This window comes from Convolutriloba macropyga, chromosome 9 (genome assembly GCF_964194025.1).
Source record: "Convolutriloba macropyga chromosome 9, txConMacr16.3, whole genome shotgun sequence".
Lineage (NCBI taxonomy): Eukaryota > Metazoa > Xenacoelomorpha > Acoela > Convolutidae > Convolutriloba > Convolutriloba macropyga.
In genome coordinates this window covers 56,410,860-56,427,529 of record NC_134476.1, presented here as the reverse complement: position 1 = coordinate 56,427,529, position 16,670 = coordinate 56,410,860, and the positions used below count along the sequence as shown (strand labels likewise).

Sequence of the window (16,670 nt, the reverse complement as noted above, 5' to 3'; positions counted from 1 at the left end):
TGCTTGGCAATGCTGGAGAAATTATGATTGAATGCTTCCGCTACTTTTTTTAATTTTTAAAATTTTTACCAGTACTTTATTGAGAACAACATTCCAGATGGGGTATTTTTCCAGATCTTAGATTCACTCATACCACATTTTTGCCAAGAAATTTATCTGCATAGAGTATTGTATTGTATTTTCAAGTTTGTATTCAGTCTCCTATACCAGATTTAAATTTAATCCAATAGAAACATAACCAACTAAACGTCGGAAGAATTGCTCTCGAACGACTAGTGGAAGCTCTAATCAGTTGCAGCCTGCTTCAGTCGGTGGGGGGAGGGAGGGAGGGGGAGACTAAATGGGACTAACAAGTTTAATAGTGGGCTTCAAATAACCACATTAGAGGTTAACATATACCACTATTTCAAGTAAAGAATGGCACCAGCATCGGCGCAATTTTCATTTAACTTTTAGTATTAATTTGCCGCCAATTTAATTTAGCTGCTTGAAATTGTGATTGAGAGAGAATTTTAGATCACGCCAAACGCAAAAAGTCAAGGGCGTAAAAGTCACTCGAAAAGTCAAAATTGTCATGCAAAAATTTTGCATAAAAAAGACAAACACGTTTACAATAATTGCTATAAACTTCGTTCAAGAGCAATTAAATATCTCTTCGATTCCTTAACCTGGTCTTAAAAGATTTTCCAGAATTTTAAGGAAAAAGTCACACTGTTTTTTGTTATTTATTTTGATCACGTTTCCATTCTTTGTGAGCCTTATTTTTTCACCTTGAAATTCCTTAAGTGATCCTCAAACCATTGTGGTTTTCTATATTTGCATTTTTAGCTAAAACATTGTGATCAGAGCACTATAATCTCAATGTTCTTCAACTTAAAGGAAACCAGAGCACCGCAATATAGCTTTGCTCAGCTTACAGCTAAAACACATTTGCGCAAGTTATGCACCTGTTGTAATCGCAACAAGAGATTGTTCTAAACATTACCAAACGAACAAACTTTCACTGTCGAATTCTTTTGATATTTTGGCTTTGACTAAGAGTTTAATAACTTGGCGACGACGCTTACACTCATGCGGTTGTACTTTTACCAAAGCGGAAATGTTTGCTGCCCTGTTCTCAATTTTTTTTTCACATTACACTTAATGGACAAACTCATGGATCCAAAATTTCCAATACGTATTTTGACCAGATTATGTGTTTCTAAAAAACTGTTGTTTACTTGTTCGCTTATTCCGCGGAATAATCAGATGACGCTGAGCTGCTGGAAACCAACAGTGAGCTATCAGTAACAGGGGTTGCATCGAAGCTGATCCCTACTCCTGATACAGAGTCGGTACTGATAGAATCTGTGGTCACCTTCGAGTAAGTTCCAGAGATAGACGACATACCTGGCAATCAATCATCAGCAAAAAAATATGGAACTGACAACTCAATCGCATCGCTCCATGCAGTATCGCTCCATATTAAAAAACTCATCAAACGGATAAAGTTTTGATTCTTAAACGCTATCTCCGATGTCCCTCCGCTATCTCCGATGAGAAACAACTGTAAAAACAAATTGTTTTCGTTTTGAAGAAGATATAATTTAGTACCATGATAAAAACCTCTTTCGGCAGACATTGAAATATTAAAATTTTCAGGTATAAAATTATTGTCTGCAGCCATATTGGCCGACAGGGCGTTCGGTCCTCAACCAATAATTTATCTCCGATGTCCCTCCAATCGTTCCAAATAACTGAGTACACTTTAGTACTCAAAAATTGGAAATTTATTGTTGAAATCTTTTTGGATTTAAACTAGAAACACTAATAAGCTCAACCTTGATTAAAAAAACTCGCAACTGATTATTCTAATATTTTTTTTATTTTACAAGGCATGTAACACTTAAAAAGTTTTCCATAATTACCGGTCCCAATGACACAAAAGGTTTGCACTAAAAAACGTGTTTTCAGAAGAAACAAGAGATGCAGTGAGAATATCAGCGTATTTCCAAAATTTGTAAAATAAGCGAAAATCTAAAAGGACGTTGACAAGGTCTCAGCCGAAAACTACCCAGCAATAAATGCCTTGTGTAATGTTTCAAAACTACTGGAAACACTTATACAAAATCTACTAATAGACAAGTCTGATCGGACTGGTGCGGTAACTCTTGGGACGTGACTCCAATACTGATGAGTGAAGCATATGATTATGCCGATGACTTCAAATTAGTCAACAGATCGAAAATCTTTAAATGGCGATATCCATTCATTCGAAAATAGGTGTAAGAAATAAGATGCCACCTTCTGCCAATCAAACACCCAATCTTTTGAAGCAACCTCAAATAAAGAAAAAATCGAACAAACATTGCGACAAAAAGACCTAGGTTTGCAAATAACTTATACGGGAAAGCAAATGCAGAAAAGACACAGCAAGGCTCGGAAGCGCTTGTTTCCCAAAAAAATATCCGAAGCAGAAAGCTGTAGTCCGAAACTAAATTCCTGTACTGGATGCGCAGTGGGAGAAATTTTGTATGCCTCTTGGATCTGGAAGCCAAATAAATCAGATGAAACATATTGAGAAAATGCAGAAAACAGCTGTAGCGTGGATATAAAAGTCTTGGGATATTATTTATAAACGCCCATTAAATAACTGCTACCACTATCAAGGCCATTAGAACTTCACGGCCAAGAGCTCATGCTAACTTACAAGGGAAAGATAACATTAAAGTTGCGAAAATAATAAGGTCCACACATAACCGAAGATTGCGCACAACTGAAAAGTAGGCAACAAACTCAAATAAAACAGAGGTGAAGAGTAATAGGAACAACATTCTTAAAGAATTGACTAATGAGAGGCACTGCAAGCTCCATTCCGACAAAAAACAATTGACTAAAAACAGAAATACTTGTCACTAAATCAACCAGAAACTAGAAAATTGTCTCTACGCAACTCCAGTAAGATAACACAAACAACAAAGGCAAACAAAAATAGAAAAATACAAATTTATAATTTTTCCGTAAAAATTGCGATGTAAGAACTCTTGAGTACCAATACCTATACAATAGCTCTACATTAAATAGTGAACAAGAAAAGCTAATGCCAAAAGCTTAATTTAGAAGAAAGAGAAAAAAACTTTAAAAGGACGAAAACAGGCAAAACAATTGATTAAAAAATGAAAAAAGACTAATTGTTGATAAGCTTATTTAATTGATACGTTATTCTCGTGGTCTGCCTGTCTGTGGCAGAGAGCCCTTGAGGGATTTTAGAAACAAGCTCAAGTTTTGCCATTAGTGTTTCGCTGTGCCCTTGCCCTCAATGTTCTTTCTGTGTTCTCAGTGGTGTTGTGTGCTATCGGTGGTCTCCAATCCCCGGGCTTTCTATGTTCCCTTGGTTCTGTTCCTATATATGTACAAAATTTAAAAAGATATAAATTACGCGTAAGTATGAAAAGTACAACCTGGTGGTTAGATGTCCTTTCCTGGCCGATTGGCGACAGACACCAGGGAGCACACAAAACCCGGGGATCGGAGACTCCAGAGACCACCGAAAGCACAAGAGACCACTGAGAAAATACTGTGAGAGAACAAAATTGTTTCGCCATAATTTTTCTTAAGCAAGTCTTCTTTCTGTCAAGATGGTATTCATTTATATTTCTACGGTATCTATCTGTTTAACTTATATCTGCATAGTGTGACATCTTTTTGCAATGAATTACATGCATTGTTTGATTTATCTATATCAATTATCTATACAGGGTGAACAGCCTCCCTCTTAAATAGTCAGATACTCAAGATGGTATTCTGTCAAGATGGTATTCATTTATATTTCTACGGTATCTATTTGTTTAACTTATATCTGCATAGTGTGACATCTTTTTGCAATGAATTACATGCATTGTTTGATTTATCTATATCAATTATTTATACAGGGTGAACAGCCTCCCTCTTAAATAGTCAGATACTCAAACCCATTGTTCTAATTGTTATATTCACCACCGAGGCGTAGGAGTTTGGTGCTGCGGTTTCGTCATATTTATGCATATAAATGCAGTGGTAACTGTCCCTAAAAATGCAGACTAAATGTCAAATAAAATGATCGCCATCCAAATTTCATTTGCAAAGACTGCAGTGAACCTGAATAGATGTGACAAATGTACCTCAACAATAAATTGACTTTTACTGCTATGACTACTCCAAACTCTTGTACCTTCAATGCTGAACCATCCCTCTTACAGTGGCAATTATCGGAAGGTTTTCTCTCATCCGGTAAAACAGTGGGAAAACAGGAAAAACGATGAAAGATCTATTGAGATATTTGAGCCGTTACAGAATCATAAGACTGTAGATGCCGTTTGACCAGGAACAAATCCTTCAGAAAAGAAGGAACAGGCTGGAGCGAAAATGTTAACGTTGAAAGATCTCGAAGAAAAACGGGCTCAATCTCCAGATTTTGCTACGGCAAAAGGAGGATCATGCGGGCTAAAAGCACTTCCATTGAAAATATATCATTTCAATTTGACCAAGCGAGAGTTTAGAGATGAAATTGCCCTAATACGGATGAGATCCCATCCCGTAAAATTGCTATCATTATGCGCTGTAGAGAAATTTTTAATGAAGCGCGTGCTCTTAATTGCCCAGAAGGGCGTTTTACGGGCATCAGACACAATGACATCCGTGACTTTTGCCAACCTGCTCAATGATGTCTGCCCTGATGTCGAAGCCCTGTATTCAGACTTTGCAAGGTGAGAATTTCAAAAATAGAAGTACAACTACTGATGACGACGCTAAACTAAATATCAAAGCTAATGGCTTCGGTGAATCAAGTTTCAGCAGAATATTTTTTGCTGTGAAAGTGTTTAATCCGGATGCCAAAAGTTGCTCAAGAAGCATAACGGATTCCTACAAATATCACGCGTTCATCAAGAAGTTGAATTAGGAGCAACGACTAATGGAAGTCGAGAAAGCTACTTTCCGTTCGTTTATCTTCGCATGTAAAGGTGACACCGGTCTGTCAGGGTCAAAAGCCATACAGAGATTGGCTTCCAGGATCAGCGATAATAAAGATTCACATTCTGACGTGATCACGTACATTAGGACAAAAATCTGTGTCGCGCTTATGCCTTGCTCCCTGCTTTGCCTCCGTGGCGCACGGTTAAGACGCCGGCGCTCCTCAGTAGAAGCGTCAGGAACCATTGTAGGGGAAAGGAGACTGCTGTCCTCTCCTAAATGTTTTTTTATTTTTTTTTCTTAATCTGATTCAAAATCACTACACATTATATTTTGACTGCAATTTATCATATCTATTTCGATTATAATTCTGATGCTTGTCACGTTCTTTATCTTTCGCTTCTGATGCTTTAATTTTTTTTACCTCTGTCAGGATTTTTGAATATACATAAGAGTTGACTTGCTGCCCCCGAGTTAACCAACTAGCATTTAGGGGAGGAGATTTCTTTTAAAAGACCCCTTATTTATTTTTAAAATTGACCTATTTTTTTTAGGAAACACGTTTGAAATGTAAAATCCATTCAATCGAAAGACCAACTAAGTCACTAAAAAAATCAACCAAAAACACCCCAGATGGTTTTAAAAAGGAATAAGATTAGAAAACTACTAAAGAGTTCAAAAGCGCAAAATAGCTCAAAATTCCGCCTTAAAGTATAATATTTTTTATCAGACGATCAAAAAGGCCTCTCGACACACAAATACTAGTACAGTTGAAACAAGCACTGTTATCCGATTAACAATAATAGCTCGGCTACGCAGCTATAAAATTAAGTACCATTTGGATCATTTATATTCACCATATAATGGTTCGAAGGAATGTGATTTCGATCGTGTGACGAACTAACCTGATGTGGAATAGGTGGTCGTACTAGTCGCCGTAGAAGTCTCGTACGCTGTACTATAACTATTGGAACCAGGTGAATAGGAATATTCAATTGATGATGTTCCTGTTGCTGAAGAGTCTTGTGATTCAGAAACATGCTTTTCGACACTGTTTTCTACGAACAATAAAAACATAGCCAGTAGATTGCGGAAAATAGCCGTAATTAACGTTGTTCCTGGTGATTGAAAAAAAAATTTCAAGTTCTAATTTGCCCAGCACTTTTAGCTGTATTACACAATTTTACAGAATTCAGCTTGTTTAACAAGTAATTTTCTTTGTCGAAGTTAAAAAACATAACCAGAAAACTTACGAAATGAATCGAAGTGAAACGTCACTTCGAACTACTTAATTTAGACAGTTTTTAATAATTCCACTTATTTTCAAGAAACGAAAAAACAAAAGATACAAAATCAAATTCTGATAAACGACGAATTTATGTCTACAAAACAGATTCGGCGAATCGAATACATACAAACCAAAAAGCTATCAGAGAACGTTCCTGTTAGAAAAAAAGGTTAGAAAACAATCCGTCCAGCAAAACAGCGCATTAAAAAAGACCGTAGGACTAATATAATTGCTACAAACTTCTTTTGAAAGCAATAAGCTTAAACTCTCGAAAAGAAACTATGGGATGAAAAACTGTAAACAAAGCCGACAAATTTCCGGAAAGTAGCCGCCGTTGACTCCCTATTGGACTATTGGGATTGAAACAGAGGAACATACAAATTGACAGGTTTTTTCTAAGTCTCGAAAAGTTTTATTTTGTTTGCAGTTTAAGATGGATTACAGCTTTGCTATAATCGGCTTCAAAACTGAAGGCTAGAGCCTAAACTCATATCAAAGCAATCGCTCTAATGAACTTTGATAACTCCATTCACTAGGACTTAATGACCAGGCTTTATCGGTTTACCCGTTTCTTTTGATTTTTCATCGATGAGTTCACTACATTGCGTAATTCATTGAGTCGATGGATTAAAATCTATTTAGTAGAAACAGTTAGATCAGTCAAAAATCAAGTTCGTGATATATTTCAAATGAAAAACACGATCAATGATTGAAATAATTTTTAAAAATAGCAGAACAAGTATTGACCTACAATTAAGATATTATTTTTTGACTTAAAAAACCAGAATTAACATGTTTTATGAAAGGATGGGGAAAAATCATAGAAAAAAAATCCGACAACAAAAGACCGAAAAAAAAACAGTGAAAATCGAAGTCAGACTGCCGCATGTAAACAAAAAAACCACTAACGAGGAAGCGAAATGTTTAAAAACCATTTTCTCACTTTGCTTTAAAATTTGAGTGACAAAAATTTGCGCCGGAAAACCAGATTCGTGATTCGACGCGACCAAAATTATACCTTCATTTTGACTTTAAAAATCTTGAGAATTTATAATCAGATCATAGAAAAAGACAACCCTAAACAATTCCATTTCTCTGAATTGCAAAAACAGTCGCTATAAAAGCTGGCTCAGAAGATATATGAGTGCCGCTGTTATAAACTGAAGGCTACCGAGCCTAAACTGATATCATAAAAAGCAATCGCTCTAATGAACTTTGCTAAACCCGTTCACTAGGACTTAATGACCAGGCTTTATTGGTTTACCCATTTCTTTGGATTTTTTTGATAAACCATGACCAAATTCACTACATTCCGTAATTCCAGTCGCTGGACTTGAAATCTATTTAGTAGAAACAGAGATAAATCCAAAATCGAGCATCAATTTCGTAATTTATCTCAAATGAAATACATGATGGAATGGCAATAAAAATAATTTTAAAAAGATCGCAGGACAAGTCCTGACCTACAATTCAGAAATTATTTTTTGCTTAACAAAAAACTAGACGTAAAATCTACTATGATAGGATGGGAAAACTCACATAGAAAAAAATCCGATATCAAAAGACAGTAAAGATTGATGTCAGACCGCCGCATGTAAGCAAAGCAACGAGCAACGAAGCTAAAAATTGTTTAAAAAACATTTTTTCACTCTGCTTTTAAATTCGAGTGACAAAAATTCGCACCGCAAATCCATTCGCTTTTTCGCTCCATTTGTGTTTTGACGCGACTAAAATTATCCATTTAATTGACTACAAAATTCATGAAAACCTACAAACAGAGCTTAGAAAGACAGAACCCTTAAACAATTCCATTTCTCTGAATTGTAAAAGAGTAGCTATGAAAGCTGGCTCAAAAGACATAGGTGCTGCCGTTTAAATGATGACCAATATAAATGTCAAAAAACAAAATAAAGAAACAGCTTTTGCATTAGGAGTGTCTGATTGGAGTGGTGAGACGCCGGGACCGCGGTTGATAGGGCCTGGGTTTTCGAGGGGTAATGGGGAACAGGTCGGTGTTAGAGAGGATAGGTAGGGTTTTTTTGGGAGGGGGGGGGGGCAGCGGTTATTTAGGCGCAGATAAAATAGGTAGATTTGGGGGAGATTCTGCCAGGTGATCAAAAACAATTGGAGCAGAACAAGAAAAATGAAACTCGCCTCGAGAGGTCAAAAAGCGTTCGCCTAAAAGCTGAAAAAGTTGTGAACTGAAGTAAATCAAAACAAATTTCGATCAATAAGGAAAAACTATGGCATGACAAGTCCTAAAAGAATTTGAATTTTTATTGTTTCAAATTAAAATTAGACCTAGATTAAACCGTAAATAGATTGCAAAAACAATTTGGAAAAAATCTAATCGGAATGATAAAAAAAGAATATCAACGTCATAGTGTCGCATGTGAGCCAAACTAGAAAGAAAGCAGCTTTTGTTCACATTGTTTTTCTCAATCTGCTCTAAAAATTGAGCTAAAAGAATTCACGCCCCAAAACCACTCGCTTTTTGCTCCACTATCCGTTTCGGTGCGACCAAAAATCAACATTTCAAACCCAACTCATGAAAATAAGTAAACAGATATTAAAAAAGAACAGCGCCCCAATACAAAAAACTCTGAATTGTAAAGAAGGTGATCGCCTAAATAAAAGCCTTTGAGAAGCTGAGGGCGGCTATTGAACTCACGAACATCTTTTTCGATAAAGAACACACGTGTTGAGTAGCGGTTGGAACGATGTACATTGGAGTTGATTGAAGGGTCGAATTATTGGCGAGGGGATTGAAGTGATGTGGGTTGCCAAAATAGTGGGCCTCTCCGGTAAGTTAATTGCATATTTAGAGACAAATAACGAATTAAGCTCTCAGAGAACGAATCAGTAAGTAAACTTCCTCTGGGCTTAACTTGTCTATTCCAATTTTGAGGACGAAAAGTCAAAACGGCCGAACAAAAAGTCATTCAAGCGATCAAGAACTCAGGACTAATATAACTGCTATATTTTGAGAGCAATTAAACAGGAACAAAATTTACGGAAAACGAATTTAACATTTTTTCTTCAATAAACCTGATGGAGACTAGTTGCACAGAAACGCGCTCTAAACTGGAGGAGCCGGAAGAGTACGGAAATCTCTTATAAACATCAAACGCCAAAATCACAAAAAAGCCGAAATATTACATAAAGGCCCGGGAAAAAGACCCTTAGGTAAACATAGTCGGTACATTGCCAGAATAGCTGCAAAATAGACTCGCGTGCCATAAATACAGATAGAAACAGACAAAAATAAGTGGCAAAAAAATTATCGCCCACACCTAAATTTAATTCAAAAGGGGGGGGGGTGTATGCCTGAGAATATTTTTGTGCGCAAAAAGTTCCACCAGGGGAGAAGTTCGAACTCCTGATCTTTCGGATAACAGCCAGAAATCTTTACCACTCAAGAGACACCGCCTTCGCATTGAAATTTTCAATTCAGAACAGCCAAAAAAGAAAAAAATCGAGCGTGAAAATGTCAATCAAAAAGTAAAACGAAGGAAGACTCTAGAAAATCCTGGAACAAAAGTAACATAGCTGGTAGATTGCCAGAAAATAAACGCAATAGCTTCGTAGATCTGCAGTTTCAAAAAGATAGTTATGAAGCAGACCAAAAATGAAACTTTTTTGAATGCTGAGATGCTATATTTTGCTTCTATTAGCTGCCCTCAAATACCCTGCAATTAGATTGACATGCAATCTCTTGACCTTATCTCTTTGAATCAAAGTAAAGAAATATCCATTTCAGAATGACAGTCATTTTTGAGAGTGCGGTATCATGTGACCATAAACTTGGTCACCCGAATGAACGAAAAAAACTCTCTAGTGAAAAATGACTTCACGCACGCAATGCACTTTGAAATTGCATGAACGAAAAGCAGCTTTAAAATGATTGCGACGTCATATGGTCGGAACAGAAATCCTGATAATAAAATGAATCCTGTTAAAGCCAATAGTAGCCTCCTCTATCGCGTGGGGGCCATTAATAACAAGAGAGTAATCTTTTCCGTGAATTCCCTGTACGTTTTGCACTCGTTACAGAGCACGTGCCATTACATAGTAAATCATTATGTAGAAATTTAGAACCGGCGCCTGCGGTTTGAAAATTATATACACCCACTGAGCTGAGGTGGGGGCACAAACGGAGAGGATCCAAAAGAGTCAGACAACGATACAAAACACACAAAGAAAACCGCAATAAAGCTACAAATCTACGCTCAGCTTACAGCTTAGCAGCCAGAAAGATTACTCTGACCAAAAGACATGACCGCTTTTAACTAGACAAACGAAACTTCTGACTTCAAATTCAATTTTTGCAAAACAAATTTGAAACACCAGAATCTGTCAATCAATATAACCTTATAATTATACAGCTTAGGTAACTTTTATTGAAATTCGTTGAGAGCTTGCAGTCTCAATTTTAAATTAAACATAGCCGGCAGATTGCCGGAAAATAGCCGCGATAGACGCGTGGGGCCTTCCATGAATTGAAACAACTAAAGAGATTAGATAGACAGATCGACCACCAGTCCTTAAATAGACCACTAGCACTAGACTTTTTGGGTTAGCTTTGGACTGTCATTTTTATGAGACACATAAGATCTGAGAAAGCCCTAATAGGGCTTTTCAAAATTAGGATCTTTTCCGTTTAAACCCCCTCAGCTTAGTGGGCGCATATTATTTGCACACCTCAGATGCACGTTCAATAATTTTTACATAATGACTTACAATCTAATGACACGTGCTCTGTCTTGGGGGGCGCATAATGTACTGAGTGCACAGACGGAGAAGATCCCAAATTTAATATTCGAAATCAAAAACTCAAGACTCTAATAATCAAGAATTAGGGCATATATGTTTGGCACTACTTAGATGCACACTATTGACCTAAGTAAATGTTCAAACTTAAAGTTCCATAAGTGAATTCAGAAGTCATTTTTTGAGTGAGGTAAGTCATTGAAAAAGTCAATTCCAAGAAGTCAGGGTAAGACAAAACAAAAATCTGTAAGACGAAGTAAAAAAAACATAGCAGGACAAGTTCTGAAATACAATCCAAAGAATGGACTGAAAAACTACTGTACCTGACCAGCAGACCAATTGAATAACGACAGCCTAACAGAGTCTCAAAAAAACTAAAAACCGAAAAATTTGGTATTGCTAAAAATTCTTGAAGCTAAATTCCTAAAGCCAAATTTTAACCATTTAAGTATACCCATCAACAAAAGCACATTATATGAAAAAACCTGGAAATAAAAATTGAAATATTGAAAATGAAATAATAGAATTGATGAAATGCAATACCAACAAATTTTAATTCTTGATAATTATATCTTGCAGTTACTTGTGTTTACGCCATAAGTTTCATTGGCCTTTAAAGATCAAACATTCAAAAAAAAACCAAAATTAAACAAATTAAAAATTTAAAACTGCAATTTTTATTGAAAATTTGCTAAAAATCGTGATACCAATATTTTCCAAAATATTTCATTGTCTCTACAAATTATTCAGTTATCTATTTTAAAGCCCTTAAAAATTTTCGTTCGCCCATGGAGGACGAAACATTTAAAAAAATGATATTCGGAACTATTTAAGAAACATTTAGAAAAATGTCAGCGGAACTATTTATTTAAATCGAGTACGATCCAGTAACCGTTTCTGAGCCAAAAATTTCATTGACCTCAATAGATTTTAAAAAATTTCAATATATGACAACAAACTTGACAAAAAACGCAAAAAAAAAGCCAAAATAAGTTGAAAAGTCGCTGATTCTACTATATTAATATCCTCAAATACATTTCACTGTCTCCAAAGACTAACGACAATCACAAAGCCAAGCCACAAAAAAAGTTTTATTTACCCCAAACAATTGAAAAACTCAAAAAATGACAAAAATTTTTTAAACAAAAAAAATTAGCAAGTTATAATAGAAAGTCGCTAAGTATACTGATATTAGTATTCTCAAAATCATTTCAATGACTCCAGATACTAATCAGCAAACAAATTCCAAGTCATAAAAAAGTTTCATTGACCCGTAAGATCGAACAACTCAAAAAATGAAAATCACAAAAATGACATCAAAAACTGAAAAAAATTGGCAAGTTATAATAAAAAGTCGCTATATTTACTGATAGCAATAACCTCAAAATCATTTCAATGTCTCGAAAAACTAATCAGTAACCCAAGCCCACGGCATAGAAAAATTTTATTGACCCCTAAAGATTGAAAAACAAAAATTGACGACAAATTTCACATAAACTGAACAACTTTGGCAAATTATATTAAAAATCGCTAAATTTACAAATATTAATATCCTCAAAATCTCAAAATCAATTAAATGTCTCTAGATACTGATCACTAACCCAAGTTTAAGCCATAAAAAGTTTCATTGACACCTAAAGATAAAATAACTCCACAAAAATGACAACAAATTTCTCAAAAACTAAAAAATTGCAAGTTCTAAAGAAATGTCGCTAAATTTACTGATATTAATATCTTCAATATCATTTCAATGTCTCTAAATAATGATAAGTAAACCAAGTTTAAACCAAGTTTAAACAAAGAATTCTCATTGAACCCTAAACATCGAATAACTCAAAAAGTGACAACAAATTTAAAAAACTGAAAAAAATTAGCAAGTTATAATGAAAAGTCAACAAATTTATTGATATTAATATTCTCAAAATCAATTCATTGTCTCTATATACTATTTATAGAGCCATCGACCCATTTCATGATCGTTTCATTGACCCATTATTATTGAAAAACTAAAAAACTAAAACATCAAAAAAACTAGCAAAAACTAAAACATCAAAAAAATAGCAAAAAATAGCATCATTTGGGTATTTAAGTTTGTATTACCAAACCATGTAGCCAAAAAACAAACAACTTTGACTAAAACACTGGAAAAAATTAATAAATTTTTTAATATTACAAAAGCACATAAATCCAAAAAAAATCTCTTTTCAGCCAATAGGGTATCCAGATGCTCGCAAAACAATAGGCAAGTCATAATAGGATTAGAAATTTATATAAAGAACAGAAAAAACGAAAAACTGCAAAAAATTAAGAAAAATAAATCCAATTTTCGCTATTTTTCGTCATATTTCTCAACAAAAAATTGATTCCTTTCCACAAAACTGCAACTATTTGTTAACAAAAACTTGCTCAAGTAATAGGGTTCTTTTTAATATCCATTTGAGGCAGTTAAACAAAACAAAAGCCAAAAATTTGCAAAAATTAGCCCAAAAATCAGCAGTATACATGAAAAACCTCCGAATTAGTATAAAATTCATAAATTTCCAGAAACCTTTAAAATACTACCAACACCAGCCTAAAACTAAAAGAAAATCACAAACAAACCTCTGAATCAAAAAAATCCATTTAAATGCCACCAAACTACTCATCAAACAAATCGTGCCTCCACTACTTTAGGAGTATCTTGAAACAAAACCATTAAAAAAGTCAAAAATCAAATCTATTAAAATATGATAAAAAAATCTGATCAAAATGTGTCATCAATTCAGACCCCGAAATAACTATTTCAATATTAGTTCATCAACACAACTAGTACCTACTAAAACCACTTATGAGAAGTATTAAAAATACGTGAAGCCAAATCATGAAAAAATAAGCTCTGACGAGCAACTTTGACTAAAACACTGAAAATCAATAAATTTTTTAATATTAATTAAGCACGTCAATCCAAAGAAAAACTCTTTTCAGCCAATAGGGTATCCAGATGCTCGCAAAAAAATAGGCAAGTCATAATAGGATCAAAATTTATATAAAGTACAGAAAAAACGAAAAACTGCAAAAAATTAAGAAAAATAGTTACAATTTTCGCTATTTTTCGTCATTTCTCAACAAAAAATTGCTTCCTTTCCACAAAACTGCAACTATTTGTTAACAAAAAATTGCTCAAGTAATAGGGTTCTTTTCAATATCCATTTGAGGCAGTTAAACAAAACAAAAGCCAAAAATTCGCAAAAATTAGCCCAAAAATCAGCAGTATACATGAAAAACCTCCGAATTAGCATAAAATTCATAAATTTCCAGAAACCTTCAAACCACTACCAACACCAGCCTAAAACTAAAAGAAAATCACAACCAAACCTCTTAATCAAAAAAATCCATTTAAATGCCATCCAACTACTCATCAAACAAATCGTGCCTCCACTACTTTAGGAGTATCTTGAAACAAAACCATTAAAAAAAGTCAAAAATAAAATCTATTAAAATATGATAAAAAATCTGATCAAAATGTGTCATCAATTGAGACCCCGAAATAACTATCTCAATATTAGTTCATCAACACAACTAGTACCTACTAAAACCACTTATGAGAAGTATTAAAAATACGTGAAGCCAAATCATGAAAAAAATAAGCTCTTACGAGCAACTTTGACTAAAACACTGAAAATTAATAAATTTTTTAATATTAAAAAAGCACGTGAATCCAAAGAAAAACTCTTTTCAGCCAATAGGGTATCCAGATGCTCGCAAAACAATATGCAAGTCATAATAGGATCAGAAATTTATATAAAGAACAGAAAAAACTAAAAACTGCCAAAAATTAAGAAAAATGGTTCCAATTTTCGCTATTTTTCGTCATATTTCTCAAAAAAAAAAATTGCTTCCTAACCGCAAAACTGCAACTATTTGTTAACAAAAAATTGCTCAAGTAATAGGGTTCTTTTCAAAACCCATTTGAGGCAGTAAAACAAAACAAAAGTCAAAAATTCGCAGAAATTAGCCCAAAAATCAGCAGTATACATAAAAAACCTCCGAATTAGCATAAAATTCATATAAATTTCCAGAAACCTTCAAACCACTACCAACACCAGCCTAAAACTAAAAGAAAATCACAACCAAACCTCTTAACCAAAAAATTGGAAAAAACTGCTTTAAAATGCCGCACGTGAACAAAAAATTTCACTCGCTTAGAGAAAATTTTTTCACACCTCAATTTCTCGCTCTCTAGAAAACAGCGATATGAAAAAAAACCACTCTTTTCGCTCCACTCTTCATTTTGTTCAGCAACAAAATCGCTCCAAATTTTTTCACGCGTTTAATTTCCCGCTTCAAAAATCACTCCAATAAAATTGATTAAAAAAGGACTTCTCCAATACTCCTCTTCGAGTCGTAAAAAGACAGCGCACCAATACAATATTGAATTGTAAAAAAATTAGGAGCGCTATAATAGCCGCCTGGAATTGAGGACGCGGCTATTAATAAGATTGCAGAAGTCATTTTCCTTCAAAAACTACTCTCTGCTTTTGTCTTTAGTTCAGCAAGTAGATGAAAACCCCTTATTTTCACGTAATTTAATGACTTTTAAATCGCATTTCACCGACACTGGACCAATTAAAGAATACCACTCTTTTACTCATTTTGAGTCGTAAAATCAAAATCAGAAATACAATAATAGCCAGTAGTATATCGTGCGCAAAAGTGGGGGGGGGGTAAAAGGAAGTACCTATGTATTAAGATTAGGTATAGCCCATTTTCGCTCAAATTCCAAGGAAGTACCTCACAGCTTGATACCCAAGCTGTTCACACGAGGGGCATTAGCAAGTTAATCCCTTAATATTAAATTAGGTCATTTACTCATTCCAATATTGCACTTTAATAATGTAAATTTTCAAAGACGTACCTCACAGCATGACACCCAAGCTGTTCTCTCAAAGGGGATTAGTTAGGTAATGTTTTGATATTAAATTAGATAGGGTGACTCATTTACACTTACGTACGGTTTACTAGATCTCCAAAAAAACGTACCTCACAGCATGATACCCACGCTGTTCACACGAAGGGGATTAGCAAGATAGTGCCTTAACAGCAAATCAGTCAGGTCATTGACCCCCTACCATATTACAGTTTACTAATGTAAATTTTCAAAAGTGTACCTCACAGCATGATACCCACGCTGTTCACACGAAGGGGATTAGCAAGATAGTGCCTTAACAGCAAATCAGTCAGGACATTGACCCCCTACCATATTACAGTTTACTAATGTAAATTTTCAAAAGTGTACCTCACAGCATGACACCCAAGCTGTTCACACTAAAGGGATTAGCAAGACAGTGTCTTAACAACAAATCAGTAAGGTCATTGACCCCTTACCATTTTACACTTTAATAATGTAAATTTCCAACAACGTACCTCACAGCATGATACCCACGCGGTTCACACGAAGGAGATTAGCAAGATAGTGACTTAACAGCAAATCAGTCAGGTCATTGACCCCCTACCATATTACACTTTACTAATGTCAATTTCCAAATACGTACCTCACAGCTTGATACCCAAGCTGTTCACACGAAAGGGATTAGCAGGATAATGTTTTAATATTAATTTAGGTAGGATGACTCATTTACAGTTACGTACGTTAGACGTGATTTTCAAAAATGTACCGCACAGCATGATACCCAAGCTGTTCACA

General features: G+C 34.8%; 1 protein-coding gene across 1 annotated transcript in view; it reads right to left on the bottom strand.

Annotated features, from left to right (window-relative positions):
• The window catches only part of LOC142345875 (cyclin-dependent kinase 10-like), a 95,964-nt gene that overhangs the window by 64,015 nt on the left and 15,279 nt on the right, over positions 1–16,670 (bottom strand). The window contains exon 2 of the mRNA XM_075398305.1: positions 5,835–5,987. Within this exon, the coding sequence (XP_075254420.1) occupies positions 5,835–5,969 (135 nt within the window). The 5' untranslated portion in view covers positions 5,970–5,987. The remainder of the gene's footprint in view (positions 1–5,834; positions 5,988–16,670) is intronic.